The 20,998-nt window shown below is 40.6% G+C and overlaps 1 protein-coding gene across 5 annotated transcripts in view; it reads left to right on the top strand.

The window, feature by feature from the left end:
* RPRD1B (regulation of nuclear pre-mRNA domain containing 1B) overlaps positions 1-20,998 on the top strand; it is an 83,165-nt gene that overhangs the window by 27,489 nt on the left and 34,678 nt on the right. For 3 of the 5 annotated variants that reach the window (XR_008557647.1, XR_008557648.1, XR_003620667.2), the window contains exons 6-7: positions 5,061-5,236; positions 20,513-20,626. Coding sequence is in view for 2 of the 5 variants with exons in the window: in XM_008149631.3 (XP_008147853.1) it covers positions 5,061-5,236 (176 nt within the window). In the remaining 3 variants the exon portion in view is untranslated. The remainder of the gene's footprint in view (positions 1-5,060; positions 5,237-20,512; positions 20,627-20,998) is intronic. The other 2 variants (XM_008149631.3, XM_028157738.2) reach the window with 1 other exon arrangement.

The following is a 20,998-nucleotide window of genomic DNA, read 5'->3' on the forward strand; positions in this document are numbered from 1 at the left end:
CATGGCTTACGTGCCAAAAAGAAAAATAAAGCAGGGGTGTGATGGTGGAGATAATTGAAGGAGGTACTACTATTTTAAAAATGGTCAGGGAAGGCCTTTCTGGTGAGATGATCTTCGATCAGAGGTCCCCCAAGTTAGGAAGCAGGTCATGAGTTATCTGAGAGGAAGACATGCTGCCAGGCAGAGGGAACAGTACATGGAAAGACCTTCAGGCAGCAATGTACTCAGCTGAGAACACAACAAGGAGGCTTTCTAAATCATACAAAAATTATTTCAGCTCACACCCTGCTAGATTTCACAGTTTATTGATCCTTCCATCTTTTCCCAACCTTCACTCCCCTTATGTCCTCATTTTTTTCTTTACTTAGCTTAGGATCTTTATAATCTTAAGAGTACAGTTCAGAAGTACATTTACATTGTTGTGCAACCAAATACCAGAACTCTTTTTATCTTGTAAAACTGAAACTCTATACCCATTAAATAACAGCTTATCATCCCATCCTCTCCTCACTCCTCCCACCCCACCCCCACCCCCTGGCAGTCACCATTCTTAAAGCCAGCTTTTCACCTATTTCTATCCTGGATCTGCACAGCTGTATGAGTCTGAGGAAAACAAAACACACATTGGCTGACTTTTCTTCCTCTTTCTGTGGATGACATGCTGTTTTCCAAATCAGTCCCTCTACTTGTTTGTTAGAACTGTTCCTTCTCACCTACTCAAGGACATTGCTCCAACAGAACTCCACTTTTCTCTTGCATCTTCCAATTTTTTTCCTCTACTGGATCATTCTTCACAGCATAAAAACATGTTGTTTTTTCCCATGTGAGAAAATTTTTCTTGACCTGTATCTTCCCCTAGCTACCACCTTATTTCTCTGTTCTTTATAGCAAAATATCTTAGATTGCCTATGCTCATCTGGCTCCGTATCTCCTTCTCTCATTCTCTTTTGATTCTATTTTACTGAAACTTCTCATCAATTTTGCTGATAACCTCTCTGTTGCTAAATTCAGTGGTGAATATTTTGCCCAATCTTAACTTGAGGTCATCTTAACTCGACCTCAGTAACATTTGGCCCAGTTGATTGTTTCTCTTTCCTGAAAATACTTTCTCACTTGGTGTGGTAGACAGAATAATGATCCCCTTAAAATGTCTATGTCCTAAATCCTAGAACCTATGAACATATTATCTTACATGGCAGGAGGGACTTTGCAGGTGTGATTAAGTTAAGGATCTTGAGATGGGAACATTGTCCTGGACTATTCGGGTGGGCCCGATATAATCACGTGGTCCTTATAAGGAGGTAGGAGGGCAAGAGTCAGAAGGAGATATGATTATAACAGCAGAAGTCAGGGTGATACACTTGGAAGAAGGGTCCGCAATAATAAATGTTAAGATAATCTGTTTGTGTTGTTTTAAGCCACTAAGTTTGTGGTGATTTGTTACAGCAGCAGTAGCAAGCGCGGACCTGTATTTTCCCAGGTTTCCTCTTCTCTCTCTGGCTGTGTCTTTTCCGTTTCCTTTGTGGTTTCTTCACTTCTCTTTGACCTCTTAATATTAAGTACTTAGTCCTCTTCTCTTGGGTTCACTGACAATTCAGCTCATCTAGTCTGATTACTTTAACAGGTTTTTGGGTATTTTTTGTTTGTTTGTTTTCTTGTTTGTTTGCTAGTGATCCCTAATTTATATCTCTAGTGTTAACCTCTCTTGACCTTGAGACCCATACATCCAACCTCCTATTCAGTATTACTAGTTGGCTATCTAGATAGATATTTCAAACTTAACCTGCCCCAAACCAAACCTCTGATCTTTCCTCCAAACCTTGTTTCTCTCATGGTCTTCCCCATCTTAGTAAATGGCTCCCTCATTATTCTGTTGATTGGGACCACAACCAGTAACTGACACCTTGTCAACACCTCCACTGCCAATACCTGGTGGGAGTCACCACCTCACCACCATCTTCATTTGGATTAGCAATCTCCTCCTATCTGGTCTCTCTGCTTCCTCCTTGTTCCCCACCTGCAACCATCATTCTTTTCTCAACACAGTAATCAGAATGATCTGTTAAAATGGAAGTTAGATCAAGTCTCCCTGGGTTCCCCCAGTCCCCTAGAGTAAAAACCAGTGGTGTCCACAGTTTGGCCCCTATTACCACCTAGACTTTCACTACTTTCCCCTTGCTCGCTGCTCCAGTCATATGGGCTTCCTGCCAGTCACTCTCCTCTCCTAGGGTCTTTGTTCTTGCTGTTCCTTCTGTTTGGAATGGTCTTCCCCAGATAGTTCTGTAACTTCCTTCAGGCCTTGGTTTACATACCTCGGTGAAGTTTACCCAGACCACCTATTTAAAATTACAATTCTCCCTTCCAATGCCTTGTTCTTTCTCTTCTGCCTAGTAGTTGCTCCAGAGTTCTTATCTTCAGTTGATAAATAAGTAAAATATAGCATGTCGTTTCTCTTTCTACCTGAGCATGTGAACTTGGGAGGCACAGAGGTTTTGTCTTGTGCCCCCAAGTTCAGTTTGTCTCAGAGCCTAGAACAGTGCTGGGCACACAGTAGGAGCTCAGATATTTGCTAAGCTAATTGGAAGGTTTTGAACAGAGGATTGACAGGTGTAAAAGTCTAATTGCAGTGGGCTTATTGACTGTGGGAGGAGAGAAGTTGGGTACCAGGAGTACAGACAGCTCCCTTGAGGAGTGCTGTAAAGGGAGCAGGGAAATGGGCCAGTAATTGGAGAGTGAAATGTGGGCCAAAGAGAGAGTAGCGTGTTTGTGTGCTGCTGGTGGTGCTTCAGGAGAGGAAGAGCGATATCGGTGTGACATGGGGAAATGGGACCCATGCAGAAACAGACTTGGAGGAAGCAAGAGGGAATGTGATGCTCGTGCACAGTGGAGGCTGGCTGAAAGCCACACAGCCTTTCATCTGTGTAACGGGGGGCAGAGCACCTGAGGACCACCACAGGTAAGTTCTTTGAAGGGAACATCTCACTGCATTTTTTTCTATAGCTTATAAAACTATTACAAGTTATTTTTCTGGGTTGTAGTTATTTGTGTGAATGAATTATCTCCCTTGTACCAAGTTCTTAGAGAGTGAGAATTGATATTTTAAAAATCTTAAATAGTTGTGTTTTTCATGTCATTTTTTTTTTTTTTGCCACAGAGTGCTTAAACATCTTAATGAATTGACCATGTTATAAAAATCATATAGTTAAACAAAGGTAAAACCAGCCTAATCACCCCAGTAGCTTATTCTTAGACTTGACCACCAATATAGAAGAATAAGTTTCACTGTCCTCTTTACCCTCTATGACTGAGATTGTCTCTCTTTTGTGTTCTGTCTGGCTCACTCCTCCTTCACCAAGAACATCTTTTTGTTTTCCTACCCCTGAAGGGGGTAGAAGTGCCTGATCGTTGGCATCAGACTTAATTCGGAATCCCTCAACTGTTCATCTCCCAATATTCATATTAAGAAGGCACCTGTGCCCTGGCTGGTGCTGTTCAGTGGTTAGTGCGTCGGCTTGCACACCCAAGGATCAAGGTTCGATTCCTGGTGAAGGGCATGTACCTGGGTTACAGGTTTGATCCCTGGCCCTGGTCAGGGTGCATGCTGGAGGCAACCAATTGATATCTCTCTCTCTCTCTCTCTCTCTCTCTCTCTCTCTCTCTCTCTCTCTCCCCCTCCCTCTCCCTCCCTGCCACCCCCACTCCCCCCCACACACACTCCCATCCCCTCTCTCTTACTCTCCCTCCCTCCCTTCCACTCTCTCTCAAAATCAATGGAAAAAATATCCTCCGATGAGGATTAACAAAAAAAAAAGGAAGGCACCTAAAAGCCAAAGAGCAGTTTGCCAGAGAAACTGTTGGGAATTCTTAATTCTCAATTACCTATGAGTATGCTGAGGTCTCTCACCTCTAATAACTTGTAATAATGGCAATGGTATCACTGTCCAACTCACTTTTAGTCTCATAGAACTAGAGTCCTTGGTGCTCTTTGTTTCAAAATACCCATCTACTCTTTTGATCTTCAAAGGCCTTTTAAAAAGGAGGTATACATATTTGAAGGTCTAATCTCACCACTACCCATGTGTAATTTTATTTGTTCTTTTAAATATAAATCATCCTTTGTCTCTTCCTCTCATTTCCTAAACATTGAACCATTTTCATCATTTCTAAGAATAACCTTTCTTATACTTTGATACTTCATCACAGTTTTTTCCCAAACAATGAGTTGCAACCCATTAATTGGACATGAAATTAGTCTGGGTAGGTAATGACTAGCATTTATTTTTTAATAGAATAGAAGATAGAGCACTTTGCACATAGTAAGGATAAACTTTTCTTTCTTTTATTTTTATGTGTTTATATAAAGTATATTGCTTACTGTGGGTCATGCTCAGAAGCATTTGAAAGCCTCAGTTTTATCAGACCTGATATTTTGCTGAATGGAAGAAGAAAACTCAGACCCAGTTTCAAGGCTTGTATAGTTTAAGATGTAGAGTCCTGTAGGTCCATTTTAGAGACCTGGTTTTGAGTCCCAATTCCTTAGCTGACTCGATATCACACCTGTAATGTAGTGTTTTATTTTTTCTTACAATTTCCACACCCAATAAGTGAGTGCTAGCTTTTGTATTCCATACAGTGCCTTATAGTGCTTGTATTTTGTATTTTAGAGGATTGTTCAAAGCATACGTAACAAAATAATATGAAAGTCATTTTGAATTCTCAGAGACATGGAAAATTATTTCATGTATGACATTAAATATTTCTTTGTTTGTTTTATTTGTAGAACTTTTGCAGGAGTAGACACTTAGAAATATTTGTTTGCCAGATTCCCCTCCTTGTACAATTGCCTCACTTCAAGTAATTCAGAAGTGTCTTGTCTTATTGACAGGAGTGAATGCCTTTGGGTTTCTCCATCAGCCAGTCCATTTTTTATCCACAGGTTCTGGCTTATGCTTGGACTCTGTACTTTTGGAGAGAAACTGTTAACTTCCCCTAGAAATGTTTGCAATGGTGCCTATGTGATTTGTATATTGTCTCTATTTTTTGGTCTTATTTGTACTTAGACAAAGAGGCAGCTGAACGTCTTTCAAAAACAGTAGATGAAGCATGTCTGTTACTAGCAGAATATAACGGGCGCCTGGCGGCGGAACTGGAAGACCGGCGCCAGCTGGCTCGGATGTTGGTGGAGTACACCCAGAACCAGAAAGATGTTTTGTCAGAAAAGGAGAAAAAACTAGAAGTGAGTACATTGCAAGGCAGACCTAGACTCCCCAAGTTTCCTTTCCTGTAGCCCACTTTAGGAGGTTTTTATGATGCCTTCATTAGCACTTTTGTTTTCATTTTGTCTTATAAAAATGCATGAAATGAGAACATCTTTCAGATATTGCAATTATTTGAACCTAATTGAAAATTGAAGTCACATTTTTATATATCCAAGAAAGAACAAATAGGAATGGAGGAAACACACGATGAATTCTTAAATCATAGCATTTAGCATCTTAATGTTGTTTTAGTTTGAACTCACATTTTTTAAAAATTGTAGATTGAGGTACAAAAGAATAGAAGTCAGCTACATCAAAGACTTTATTTGGTGGTATTTTGGAAATGCTTAAAGTTTTTCTTTCTTGTGGGTTATATTAAGATTGATTTCTGACTTGTATCATGCTAAAGCCAATAAGTAGTCTGCCTCCAAGCCCTGTTTGCAGTCAGTCTGAAGTTCCAGTCATGTTTATGGAGCCCAGTTCTCAAACTGTTAGAAGGAACTACTTTTTATCTGGAGTTGGCATTAGTTTGAATGCTTTTGGGGAAGGGCTTAAGAACTAGTTCTTCCCCATGCATTTATTTGGCTTCTTAATTACAAATGTGGTGCTTAGTCCCTTGGGATAACACAGCCACCAGTGTGGACTTTTGGGAATGTTTGCTTACCCCAGGCTACTAGGCTTCCTTTTCAGTAGTGTCTGCCTCTCCTTTTTTTTTTTTTTGAAGAGACATGGAGACATTGCAGCCAGTGGTTTGGGACAAGAGGACAGTTTTGAGTTGGAGAATCAATCACATATAACAAGAAATGCGAGAGTAGATAAGGGAGGGAGGGAATAGTCCCCCTGCCCCACCCTGCACTCAGGAAACACTGTTCTCTGGTACCAAGGGAGGGAAAATTGAACTAGTCCTGTGGCTGAGATTGTGTTTGCCTTTGAACACAGTCATCTGACTTGAGGGGGGAAATGAATGATGGGCACTTTTAATCATATGCTTACCTGCAGTGATTATGGGAGTGATGATGAGAGGTGGTACTGGGAACTGCATATTCCTAGCCAGCCTGAAAGTGGAAGATGGGAAACGGCTGTAAAAATAGTATGGCTTAGATTTAGAAATCAACACTGACCAGAAGTCCTTAAGGGAGCTTCGCAGGCAGTACCAGACGGTCATTTATCTGAAATGCTCGTCTTTCACTGAAAAAGCATTTTCAGCACTGTGCCCCCGGGACTAATAAGAGTGTGTAATTAATGATTCTGGTTGTAAGTCACCATGCCATCTGTTGAACTGCCCTTTGGCGACACATTAAGGGCTTTCTCTGATCTGTCAGACATTGATTATCATGAGCAGCTGTTGTTGGGTGGCAAGCAACCATAGAGGACAGTCTCTGAGAAAGTGATTGGATTGGTAGAGTAGATTAACTCTGTTCGTTTCCCTTCCTCACAGTTGCATTTTTCTCCATTTATTGGGGGGCAAGGGGGTCGTTCCAGTGTCTCTACAACCAGTGGTTTGCTAAATGCCATGAGGGGTCATTAGGGCAGAGAGAGGATCAAAGATTTGGATCTGTTCTGTAGCTTTCCAGCCCAAATTTCTCTACTTATCTGGGCATTGGAATTCTTTCTTAAGAATCAGAGCAGGGAAGACTCACCACTGGAAAGTACAGATTCTGAACTATCCCAAACCGCCTTTCAGCCATTTGAGAAAAATCATTTTTTGTAAAAATGGAGCTACATTTGCTGCATTTAAAAAGCAAATGACTAGATACAACGTAAGATGTTGAGAGAGGTTTTAGTTCTTTCTTAATGCTTGCTAAAAATGTGAACAGTCTGCTCTCTAGAATCTCAGATTTTTCTCTCATATCCCATAATAGACTGTTTCGTTATCCTCATCGTCATGGTAAAACTTGCTAATATATGCCACTTGAAAGATGCAATATTACTATGCATTCTTCCAGAAGTCTCTTATTGATGAGGACAGTACATAAGCAAGTACATCTATCTTTTCTAACATTCATTTTTAACACTGCCCATCCTTGTTTTAAAACTACCACATGAGAATGCTAATGAAATCAGCTTTTATTTTTTAATTGCCTTCAGTGTATAAGTACATGGAATTCTTAGAACTTTGAGAATGTAATTATTTGTTTGAGAGTCTGTTTTCTCCCCAAAGTTCTAATTTCTTAACTAATATATTTTTTAAGTTTATAAATATTTGTTCTATGAGTGGAATTCAGCACTTGATATTTTTCTGTATAGAAGAGATTTTCTTTTAAGTTGCTTGAAAAGTGATTTATCTGCAGATATTTTTTCATTGAGAAATTAACAGAACATTAAAAGAACCATTTTATAGTCCACAACATTTCACATTTCATTACATCAAAAGAGAACCTCATACCCATTAACCAGTCACACTCTATACCAGGTGTCCTCAAACTATGGCCCGCGGGCCACATGCGGGTGTTTTTGCCGTTTTGTTTTTTTACTTCAAAATAAGATTTGTGCCGTGTGCATAGGAATTTGTTCATAGTTTTTTTTAAACTATAGTCTGGCCCTCCAATGGTCTGAGGGACAGTGAACTGGCCCCCTGTTTAAAAAGTTTGAGGACCCCTGCCCTATACCCTCTCCTTCAAGCCCCTGGCAACCACCAACCTGCTTTCTGTCTGTATATTTTCACCTATGCTGGATACCTCATACAATTGTGTTTGGTTTTTTCACTTACCATAATGATTTTGAGGTTCATATTTTAGCATGTATCAATACTTCATTCTTTTTTATGGCTAAATTGTTTATTGTGTGGCTATGCAACAATTTGTCCATTCATCTGTTGTACATTTGGGTTGTTTGTTTCTTTTGGCCAATTCTGTCTTTATGGCTATAAACACTAGTGTACAAGTTTTTATTTCTCTTGGGTATATGTATGCCTAGGAATAGAATTGGAGTCATTCCGTCTTCAACTTTTTGGGAACCACAAAACTGTTTCCCACAGCAGGTGCACTATTTCAGTGGTCGGCAAACTCATTAGTGAACAGAGCCAAATATCAACAGTACAACGATTGAAATTTCTTTTGAGAGCCAAATTTTTTAAACTTAAACTTCTTCTAACGCTACTTCTTCAAAATAGACTCGCCCAGGCCGTGGTATTTTGTGGAAGAGCCACACTCAAGGGGCCAAAGAGCCGCAGTTTGCCGACCACAGCACTGTTTTACATTCCCACTAGCAATGTATGGTAGTTCCAGTTTCTCCATATCCTTGTTACTATTCCCCCCCCCCCCCTTTTTGATCCTAGCCTATATGAAGTGGTAACTCATTGTGATTTTTATTTGCATTTTCCTAGTGACTAATGATTGAGCATCTTTGCCTATGCTTGTTGGCAATTTGTATTGTCTTCCCCCGAGCCCCTGAAATGTCTATTCAAGTCCTTTGCCCATTTTTGAATTGGGTTTTTAATATTATTGTTGATGTATTACAAGAGTTCTTTATACATTTTAGGTAATAGACTTATCAGATATATGATTTGCAAATACTTTCTCCCATTCTGTGTCTTAATCTTTCTTGATAATGCCCTTTGAAACACAAAAGTTTTTAATTTTTTTAAAAATATATTTTATTGATTTTTTACAAAGAGGAAGGGAGAGGGATAGAGAGCTAGAAACATCAATGAGAGAGAAACATTGACCAGCTGCCTCCTGCACACCCCCTACTGGGGATGTGCCCGCAACCAAAAAAGTTTTTAATTTTGATGTGTTCCAATATCTGTTGTTGTTGTTGCTCGTGTTTTGGTATCATGTTTAAAAATCTGCCTTAGCTGGTTTGGCTCAGTGGATAGAGCGCTGGCCTGTGGACCGAAGGGTCCCAGGTTCAATTCTGGTCTAGTGCACGTACCTTGGTTGCAGGCTCCTCTCTGGCCCGGGCCCTCATCAGGGTGCGTGCAGAAGGCAACCAATTGATGTTTCTCTCTGTCTTTCCCTCTCTCCCACTCTCTCTAAAATTAATGGAAAAAAGTCCTTAGATGAGAATGAAAAAGAATCCATTACCAAATTCTAGGACATGAAAATTTACTCATAGATTTTCCTCTAGGAGTTTTATAGTTTTAGCTTTTACATTTAAGTCCCTGGTACATTTTGAGTTAACTTTTTTATATATGGAATGAGGTAGGGACCAACTTCATTCTTTGCATGTAGATATCCAATTGTCCCAGCATCAATTGTTGAAGAGACACTTCTTTCCTTTTGTGAATGAATGCTTGGCACTTTTGTCAAAACTCAATTGTCCAGAGATAATATGGGTTTATTTCGGACTGTTTTATTCCACTGATCTATATATCTATTCTATGCTAGTGTCACACTGTTTTAATCACTATAGTTTCATAGTAGGATCAAAATATGTGAATCCTCAAACTTTGTTCTTCTCTCTGTTATTTTGGCTATCAGAGGCCTCTTGCAATTGGCATATGAATTTGAGGATGAGCTTTTCCATTTATGCAACAAAGTGTATTGGTATTGTAATAGGGATTGCATTGAATCTGTAGATGGCTTTTGGGGGGACTCTCGCCATCTTTACAATCTTAAGTCTTCCAATCCATGAGCATGAGATTTCTTTCCAATTTTTTAGATCATCTTTGATTTCTGCTGCAGGATTTTTAAAAACATGCTAGGGCAGTGATGGCGAACCTATGACACGCGTGTCAGCACTGACACGCGTAGCCATTTCTGATGACACGCAGCCGCTGAGGCGGCCGCATGACGAGGATGAAACATTTGCTGCTCCTGAGGATGAAACATTTGCGAAATAATGTTTTTTCCTCAAAGTGATACGCTACCCGAGTTATGCTCAGTTTTTTGGCGAAGTTTGACACACCAAGCTCAAAAGGTTGCCCATCACTGCTCTAGAGTAATGAGTACATATGCATGTGTGCTCAACAAAGTTACTAGGGCAAGTCATGACAGCCAACTTGACTCTGCAAAATAAAGTGGCACATGGAGGCCTGAATGTCTGTGTGAAGTCTTTAACAGGATTATTGAGCTGAGTGGGACTAGAGATCATATAGTCTGACTTCTGAATTGGTGAAGAAACTGAAGGCCCAGAGAAGGGAATTAGCCACAGACCAGGAATAGAATCCAAGGCAAACATCTTGGGAGCATTCTTCTGAATTTGATTCCATAAGGTCAACAGCCGGAAGACATCCTACACAGAAGAGTAGCTAATGTTGAATCATTTCAACAATTCCCAAGAACCTTAATATCTTATGTAGAGGGATTAAAATGGTTGTATCATGCATTCCAAAGTAGCCTCCAATATATACCTTTCTAAAGCTTGAGAGTATGCATTCCGCTACCAGGGTTCTAAATATGCAGTCCTGCCTTTGCATGTTCTTGCTCTGAGGGAGGTGGGGGGAAGGATTGGCTCATTAAACTTGAAACCGCTGCTGTTTCCCCCAGCTTGGTGCCTCCCCCTGGGCTATAATGAATACTCAGGAGTAGAGTCTTCTACTTCAGACAACACAGTTGGGAAAGGGGAAATGGCCCAAATGCCTTGTGATTCTTCATATTTCTGTTTGTAATTTGGTTATAACAACTTGAGAAATTCTTTGGCTATAGCTGTGGGGGTACTAAACCAAACTGATGGCCATCTGTTGTTTTGGCAGCATCCTTCACCTTCCTACAGGGTACAGATGGTTAGAAGCATTCGTTGGAATAATGGGTTAGGCAATAGGTGGAGACAGAGAGTCAACTTTGGAGTAAATTCTCCCCATTTCCCATGATGATCAAAGCCACTATCTCATTGTCCATTAAGAACAGATGGGACCTGGTGATCTAATCCTCATTTTAGATGAGGAAACAAAGCTCAGGGCTTCTATGAGCAGTCTAAGGTCACAGAAAATCACAAGGACCAGAACCCCGATCTCCTGACTCCTGACTCTAGGAAGGAAGTGAGAGGCTTTGCTTACAGCTGCCTCTCACAGCTGTGTAGCCTAGCCCCACCTGTCCACCAGTCCTTTGCACTCACTGCCCTCCTTCGCATATAATTCTTTCCTCCCAACACTAGCAGTGCTATCAGCACCATGTGCTGTTAGAACAGTTGTTGAAAAGGTCAGTCTGCTTATACTGGTCAAGTGGTCATGGGGTCCTAGATTCATCCTTCCCTACATAGCAGGCCATGGTTTGCTCACTGCTTTTTCATCCCTGCTTTGATATGGGAGCCTCCCCTCCCCCCCCCCCCCCCCCCCCCCCGGCCCCTCCAGGTTTTCCTCCAGTAGGTGGAGACTTTTCTTGAATTGTGTGTTTCTGTGAGTAATATGGAGTTTAGAGGCTGTACTAGTATGTTGGGTCCTTGGATTCCTTTCATTTATGTCAGTCATCACTGACCCTTATAGCTCAAGCCAAACTTGCAGCTAGAACATCAAGGTGCATGTACGTGTGCATTCTTTCTATATCACAATGTTTAGTCATCTCTTTTCACTTCAGGCGGGGGGTGGGGGGGGAAGCCTCATTATAATAATTAGAATCTACTTTGCATATTGGGCAACCTAAGGGAATGAGACTTCACATCGAAAAAGTGACATGATTTCAAAGCTCTCACCTAGCATTCCGTACTTTTAGCTGTAACATTGTTTTCATATGTATAGGCCAACTTTTGGTGATTTCTCCTACTTTCTGGAACAGCTCCACTGAGTTTTAACTGGTGTATGTAGTACTAGTTTTTTATATTTATAAAGTACATATTTACACGATAAGTCAAAGCATCATCTTGGCCCCTTGTCACCGGGCTCATCTGCCAGAACAGTGATCCTTAATCAGCTAATTCTGTCAGTTCTGTCTTTATTTCTTTTCTGCTGATCTTAAAAGAAACACATCATAGGAAACTTGAGGTGAAAGTCATACCTCACTATACAGAGATAACTACTTTTAATGTTGTTATTCCTTTATTTTTTTTTTTTAATTTTAAAATTTAAATGATCATAATGTGTGGACAGTTTTCTGTCATGCCTCTTTTCCCCACTTGATTATTTTCCCTTATGAATAAAAACTTTAAAAGCATTTTAAATGACTGCTTGAATACCTGTGATTGGGTATTCAGTAATTATTTTTATTGAGCATTTATGTTTCTTTTTTAAATTAACTTTGGGCTAGCTTTCATTATTTGTATTTTCCCCCTGTAAATTTCTAAATATGAATTCTAGGTGTATTGAAACTATCTGCCTGTCTTATAGTATGCTGAAATTCACATACATTTCACGGTCTTTGCCACCAGTATGCATTTCTGCCTTAGTTTTTCTTGGGGGTTGTTTTTTTTCCAAAGCATCTTAAGCACTCTAGAATTTCATTGAGTTTTATAAACAGACAAGATGTGTGTGTGTGTGTGTGTGTGTGTGTGTGTGTGTGTACACGTGTACGTGTACATACATATGTGTGTACATATATATATATATCCACAAGTTAAAGACTAATTTTTGTTTTATGAAGGAAAGAACATTGAATAGTTTAATTAGACAAACGGGCCTCTCTTCTGAGTTTTAAATTATCTGGTTACATTGGAAACAGCTGTGGGGAAATAGCAGCTACTTATTATAACATTGACTTCAGTTAGCATAACTTTGAGAACAGAGTTCAAATTACAGAAATTTGAGCTTGTGTCTTAGTGTCCATTTAACCTAATGGGTACATGTTATTTTGAGCAAAGATCTAATTTTAGTCTTTATGAGTATCCCTACTACAGGCATACCTTGTTTTATTGTGCTTCACTTTATTACACTTCACAGATGTGATTTTTACAAACTGAAAGCAAGACCTTCCACCAGCAAAAAAAATTACAACTCACTTTATTGTGATCTGCAACTGAACTCTCAATATCTACAAGGTATGCCTGTGCTGTTAAGGTGGTCCTTCTAGTCCCACTTCAAGTTGTGATCTTTGAAGAAAGTCAAATTGGATTGTAGTGTACTTTGCACACTTGAAAATTACATCTCTGACTTCATTTTTCTTTCTATGACATGTAGGACTTGAAATAAAGGCAAAAATGTTCATTATTATAACCAGGAGTCAAAACAAACCTTTGCAAATGAAGTCCATGCGCTCCTAAGGTGTGGCACGCTTCCTGTGAAGAAGTAATGGTACCAGCTGGCTGTCATTAGGACTTCACAGATCTCCTTATTTGTTCTCCTCCATATTCAGATCCTGTAAGCATCTTTAGGAAAAAGTGTGGACAGTTCTCTTGCCATTAGATACTTTGAGAATTTTAAGCAGAATAACTTTGCAAATTTAAACTCAACAAAAATTTACCAGCGGCTTTCTAAGCATTCTTAGAATTTGGATAGTGATTTTGAATGGACATATCCCACTTTTTCTTCATGATGTCCAGTATATTTTGTCTACAGTGTTTTTATTCTGGGGCATAGACTTACTAGGAGTTATTTCCACAAAGCTACTGCTTACCCCAGTTATGATTCAGAGATAAGGATCTGCAATTCCCTTTCCAGGCTCTTTTTGCTTTCTCTGTGAGGCCAGTGATCCTCACAGCCTTTATCTTTGGTGTGGTTTTTTTATTTATAAAGTAGCAATTTTACCCTCACTTGAGACAAACAGGTTCCAACACTTGTTTGACCTGAAGTTGTTAGTATCCGCTTTTCCTTACCATGCAGAGTCTTTAAGGCCAATTTATTTTCCTTTTTGCAGAAGTCTCCAGTAGATTGGCTGAAGGGGGTGTCCTCAGAAGACAGCATGCTTTGCCTCACTAATGTATACATATATTTTAAAATCTCATTCACATAAGCACACCCCACACGATTACCACATCCCTTTTTAATTATGACAGTATCCTGTTTTCCCTTGCTACCTCTACTTTTGAACCCAGTGAGTCTTGACATGCATATCAACATTCCTCTGAAGGGGCTGTCTTCAGAATCCCCCCACCTGTGGTAATCTCAAAAACCAAAAGATACTTTTCAGTCTGTCTCGGCTCGCTTTCTCCTCTTGGCCCATTCTATAGCATTTAATACTATTACCATTTATTGTTTTTCCTTCTCCAGTTTCTTATACCCATTCTCTGCTAGTTCTAATTTTTGTTTTTCCTTTAATAAGCTTTTCTTCATCCTTGCCTGTAAATTCCTTTAGACTTTTTCTCATTCTGGACCTTTTTCTTGAGTTGCATGCTTAAAATATGCTGGTGGCTTAAATATAGTTCTCTAGCCTAGACGCTTCCTTGTAGTTTAGACCAATATATCTTATTTCCACAGACAACTCAAACTTGATATGGCCAAAACAGACCATCTCCTTCCTTGTAAACTTTCTTTTTCTTCTCTTTCCCTACCTCAGACAATGGTATCGTGGTTCATCAAAATCAGACCCTAGGCCTCATCCGGTATTTCTCCCTCTATTTTTCTCACCTCCCAAATTGGTCAGTTCAGCCTCCTCTTGTCCCAGATTCTCTCTCAGTTCTTCTGCTGCACCTCTGCCAAATGAGCTATCATTGTGGGTTTTCCACATTGGAGTAATTGCCAAACCATTGTGATTTTTTAAAAATATATTTTATTGATTTTTTACAGAGAGGAAGGGAGAGGGATAGAGAGCTAGAAACATCGATCAGCTGCCTCCTGCACACTCCCCATTGGGGATGTGCCCGCAACCAAGGTATATGCCCTTGACCAGAATCGAACCCGGGACCTTTCAGTCCGCAGGCTGACGCTCTATCCACTGAGCCAAACCGGTTTCGGCGCCATTGTGATTTTTATCTCCTCAGTTTTTCTTGAATCTGTCCCCCTCGTCTTCATTTGTCTCCACTTCCACCACCTTGGTCCAAACTGTCATTGTCTCTTATCTGGTCCCCTGCAGTAGCCTCATTACTGCTCCTTCTGCATTTGTTTTTATGTCCTACAATCTATTCTTCATATGGCAACCTTTGATGTTTCCAAAATGCAGCTCTGAGCATGTCATTCCCCTGCTTAAACACTTAAATGAGTTCTCATTGCTCCTAGAATATGAGCCCAAATCCTTGATGCTTCCATTTCTCCCTCCTCCCACACACATACATCCCATGACTTGGCCCCTGCTGACCCTATCAGCCATATATCTCCTGCCATGTTCCATTGCATTTTGTCTGTGCAGGCCTTTTTTGTCTCTGGCTTTACATGTGCTAATCCCTCTTTCTAGAACACTCTGTCCCTTTACTTCCTACCAGTTAACCCTTATCTAGTTGATTCCCATTAATCTTTTATATCCCAAGTCAAACAGTATTTCCCTGACACCCCTCTCCCATCTCTACCTCATAAAGCCACGTCTTCCCTGCCCCCTCCCCTTTCCCATATATACTGTCATAGCTCTCTTACCTTTTTCCTTCAGAGCACAATGTAGTTTGTCATTCTGTTTATGGGTTATTTGGTTATTTTCTGACCAGATCATAAAATCCTCTCTGTATTGTCAATCTTGCATCACCAATCCTACCCCAGTAGCAGTATCATGATATGAGGTGGCAGCTCAGTTCATCTCTAGGCTAGGTCAGAGTACAGTTGACCCATGAACAACACAGATTTGGACTGTGCAGGTCCATTTCAATAAGTATGCAGTTGACTCTTCATATGCTAGGATTTTGCATTCACAAATTCAGCCAACTGTAGGATCAACTAACAATATTGTTGATCCATAGTCGGGAATCCATGGATGTGGGGGACTCACTTTATGCATTGTTCTATGCCATCTATAATAATAAAAGCGTAATGTGCTAAATAGACCGGACGTCCTTCTGGATGACCTTCCGGATGAAGCTACAGCAGCGGAGGCAGAGGCAGCCACCGCTGCAGTGGGGGCCAAGCCCCTTGCACGAATTTCATGCATTGGGCCTGTAGTTTTATATAAGGGACTTGAACAATTTGGGGGGAATAAAAAAGCTATATGCAGGTTTCAACTATTCAGGGAGTTGGCACTTCTAACCCCATGTTGTTCAATAGTCACCTGTATATCTTTTTTTAAAAAAAATCTTTATTTTTAAGAATATTATAGATGTCACACCCTTCTTCCCCCCATTGCCCCCCTCCACCCAGATCCCACCTCACCTCAGGCTTTCACCACTCTTATTTTTCTGTGTGCATGGGGTATGCATATATGCATATTAAGTGCTTTGGTTAATCTCTTCCCTTCCCCTCTTCCCCCTTCCTTCTAAGAGTCTTCAGTCTGTTCCTTGTTCCCATGTCTGGTTCTATTTTATTCATCAGTTTATTTTGTTCATTAGAATCCTTGTTTATTTATTTTGATTTTTAGATTCAATTGGGTATTTATTGTCATTTTATTGTTCACATTTTTATCTTTCCTCCTCCTCTACTTCTTTTCCTCTTTCTTCTCCTTTTTCTTCTTCCACCTCCACTTCCTCCTCCTCCTCCTCCTCTTCCTCTTCTTCTTAAAGAATACCCTTCAACATTTCATGTAATACTGGTTTGGTGATCATGAACTCCTTTAGCTTTTTCTTGTCTTTGAAGCTCTTTATCTGACCTTCAATTATAAATGATCGATTTGCTGGGTAGAGTAATCTTGGTTGTAGGTCCTTGCTTTTTATCACTTTAAATATTTCTTGCTTCTCCCATCTGGCCTGTAAAGTTTCTATTGAGAAATCAGTTGATAGTCATATGAGTGCTAGGTAACTAACTGCTTTTCTCTTGCTGCTTTTAAGATTTCTCTTTATCTTTAATCTTTGGCCTTTTAATTATGATGTGTCTTGGTGTGGGCCTCTTTGGGTTCCTCTTGTTTGAGGATTCTCTGTACTTCCTGGACTTGTATGTCTATTTCTTTTACCAGGTAGGGGATGTTTTCTGTCATTATTTTTTCAAATAGGTTTTCAATTTCTTGCTTCCTCTCTTCTCCTTCCAGCACCCCTGTGATGCGAACAGTGGTATGCTTGAAGTTGTCCTAGAGGCTCCTTACACTGTCTTCATATTTTTGGATTCATTTTCTTTTTGTTGTTCTGATTGGTTGTTTTTTGCTTCCTCATATTCCAAATCACTGATTTGATTCTCAGTGTCCTCTACTGTTGATTCTTTGTAAATTATTCTTTATTTCAGTTAGTGTATATGTCATTTCTGATTGGTCCTTTTTTATGTTGTTGATGTTCTCTCTGAGTTCCTTGCAGTTGTTACAAAGTTCCTTGAAGTTATCACTAAGTTTCTTAAAGATCTCATTAAGTTCCTTGGGCATCCTTATAACCATTATTTTGAACTGTGCATCTGTTAGTTTGCCTGCTTCCATTTCATTTAGTTCTTTTTTTGGAGATTTCTTTTCATTTGTGACATGTTTCTTTGTCTCCACATTTTGACTTTTTCCCTGTGTTTGTTTCTATGTATTAGGTAGAGCTGGTATGTCTCCTGGAATTAGTAGAGTGGCCTTGTGTATTAGGTGTCTGTAGGGCCCAGTGGCTCAACCTTCCTAGTTACCTGACTGAGCACTCTAGATGCGCCCCTGTGTGGGCTGTGTGCGCTATCTTGTTGTAGTTGAGCCTGGATTGCTTTTGGTGTCACTGGGAGAGATTGACACCCACCCCCACTCCCCCAGCCAGTTGGCTGTTCAGGCCAGCTGTGTCTACAGCATAAAAACTGCTGTGCAGGAGATGCCCCTATTGCAGGACTTGCTTCAGTGGGACTATGGTGCTCTCTTAGTCTGCCCCTTGAATGTGTCACTCATGGATGTGGTAGGGTTGTAATCTGGCCTGGTCTGAAGCTGATCACTGGATGTGTGGAGCCTCCCAGGAGGTGCAAAGTCAGCTGCTGTCTATACCCGCCTGGGGCCACCAGGCACAAGCTACAGAGGAATCTGTAGGTGGCTGCTACTTGTGTTGGGGTTAGAGCTCCCCAGGAGAGACCAAGCTGTGAACCAAGGCTGGCTGCTGCTAGTGCCGGGCCTGGGGCCTCTTATTGAGAGGTATGGGGCACACTGAGGCCAGCTGCTGCTTGTTTGAGAGATTTTAGGAAAGTTGAAGCCTGAGCCAGGACAGGCTATTTTATGGAAAAGCCACTGCAAATAGTTTGGGTGGGGCTGCAAATTGGGTGGGGTGGGGTGGGGTTTCAGGTAGTCCCCAGGGTCATGTAAACAGTGTGATCCAGGTTGATAGAAACTCAGATATGGCACCTGCCAGTCATCATTGTGGCGGGGGTGGTCTCAGCATAGGAACAATGACCTCTATCAACAATTTTGTCTGGGAGAAAGCTGCCCCCCAGTTCTTACCCTGATGTCAGACAATTTAGTTCCTACCTGTATGTCCCTGGATCCTTTCAAGCTGCTGCCCCAGTGCTAGATCTCAGAGGGAGTGAGTCCAAGTAAGTATATGCGCCAGCCCCTTTAGAGGAACGCCTGGGATGTGTCACTCGGCCACAATTCCTGCTGTTTTTACAGCCTGAAGTTACAGAGACTTCTCTTCCCACACTGGGACCCCTTGCTTCTCACAGAAGGCCTCTGCAGCCAAGATATCCCTCCTGATTAAAAAAAACAAGGCACACATGGGTATCAGACCATCCCGTTCCATGCCTCCACCCCTCCTACCAGTCTCAATGTGGCTTCTTTCTCTAGTTGTAGGACTTCCATTCAGCCAGGTTTCAGGTGGTTCTGTATGATGGTTCTGTGGTTTGGTTGTAATTTTGACGTGGTTGTGAGCGGATGTGAGTGCCGCATTTACCTACATTGCCATCTTGACCGGAAGTTCACCTGTATATCTTGGATGGGGACTTCTTCCAATTTGAGAATGTTCCCATGAGATCTAGGCTTGTTACTCCATAGACAAATTCCTTCCCCTATCTTGGCCTTAGATTGATAGGATTGGACTATGGTGCCACCTAATTATAAAATTGTCTGACTTTCCCCCCGTCTTGGAGATCAAGCCCTTTCATTTTCACAAGCTAGCTTCTAGGAAAAGTGCTAAAGTTTCAGGACATACTCAAATGGTTTGAGAGAGGAAGGATTTTAGATCTCATCAATAATTCTCTTTTTCTTCAATTCTAACATGTAAATCAAAAAAATTAAATACTGCTCATAAAATAATAAACATAGGAGGGTGCTCTTTCTCCCTTCAGATCTGCTCATTCAAATTGAACAGTTTAGCAAGTTCCTGGTCTCATTCAAGCCACCCCATGGTGTAGACATTATTTCCATTCCTGTCTTTTATATAAGGACATTAAGTCTAGCCTGGTGAAGTCATGTCACACTGCAGGCAAGTGGTAGCACAGGATTTAAACTTGGATTTTTCTGACTGGATTTTTTTTTTCTTCTTTTTTCTGTTTTATCCTAGCAACCTCCCTCCTTTTTTGGTTGCTTGTGGAAAAGAATTGAAGTATTGAAGAGAGAGCTGTATTCAAATTCAGTGCAGTAACCTACAGATTGCCTTGCCCCAGGCAGACCTCCTAGTACCTAAAATTGTAGTAAATATTGCTCAAAATCCTTTTGTGTGAAAAGAGTCCCTTTCCTTTCTACCCTTTGCTTCTCAGCTGCCCTCCAGGAATGCTTGACTACCAATATTTGGCTCAAAAGGAGAAACAATTGAAAGATCTGCACCCTTCATGTTTGTCAGAACAGCATCAATAACCTGATTTTCCATTGAAGTGGTCCCTAAGGAAATCCGCTTGTAGGGCTTTGTTCTTGCATAAAACATATTTTTTGACAGTTAACTTTTAAAAAAAAGAGAGAGAGAACTAATTATAACTAGTAAACAGTTTTTCTTATGCTTTTAGTATTTGGTCTTACATAATGAGAGACCCATTACATAAGTAATGTAAACATTTTTGAAGGCTCCCAAGAGACTTTTTCTAAGAAGTCTCTTTTAAAGCATAGTGGACATGTGTTTAAATTGTGTTTATCATTATAATTTGTAAGTGTTTATCTTTATAATTACATTTGTCAAATCCTAAAATTGATTTTATTTTTATTATTTTAGTTATGTATAAATACTAACTCTTTATTCTTCTCTTGCGTTTGCAAATCCCTGTCAGAGGGGGTTTTGTGGTGGCAGTAGAAGCTTCCTGTAAGCCCTGTGTAAAGGGTCCTCTGGGGAGAAAGAAGTGCCCTAAAAACCCTTGGTTTGTGGTATGATTGCAAGCCTAAGAAGCCCATTTCCATTTGATTCCTCTAGTGGGTGGCTGGATTGCTGTGAGAACATTTCTCCCATTGTAAACATTTTGTCACTTTTCCTTCTGGGAAAACTTCATGTGTACCTTTATTACTGGTTTTGGTAATGGAGCTGAGAGACCCCAAGCACTGGAATTGGAGCCACAACTTCCTCTTTCCTTGTATCTTCCCCAGCAACTTACTCAGCAGCTCAAGTCTTGCTGTGACACCCAGAATGTATCATTTTGAAATGTCCCAGCTGCCACTAAGTCATATGGGAGCATGGAGCTGGCTGGGAGAAAGTTGCAGGTCAGTGATGGTTTTTTATTCCCACATAGATCTTTGAAGAGAAATTAGAAGTAGCATTTTTATTTTCAGTCCAAAGATTTATATGTTGTATTTTCCTTTAAAACAAACAAACAAACAAATGAAAGAGAAAGGAAGAAAGAAAAAAAATTAAGTTGTGGTTTAAGTAGAAGCTGTGATTTCTAAGTGTAGGTCCTTGTGAGCCTCAGTCCCACCCCCACCCCCCCGCAGGATGAGGGGGGCTGAGTGGGCATTTTAAATAATAGTAGGGTGAAGGCCAGCTTCCCCTTTCTGCTTGGCTCTCCCAACCTTCATGTGATGAAGCAGTTCTTTGACTTAAACTCAGTGTGGCAGGTCACCTTTAAAACAGGTCCT

The sequence above is a fragment of the Eptesicus fuscus genome, chromosome 12, assembly GCF_027574615.1.
Source record: "Eptesicus fuscus isolate TK198812 chromosome 12, DD_ASM_mEF_20220401, whole genome shotgun sequence".
Lineage (NCBI taxonomy): Eukaryota > Metazoa > Chordata > Mammalia > Chiroptera > Vespertilionidae > Eptesicus > Eptesicus fuscus.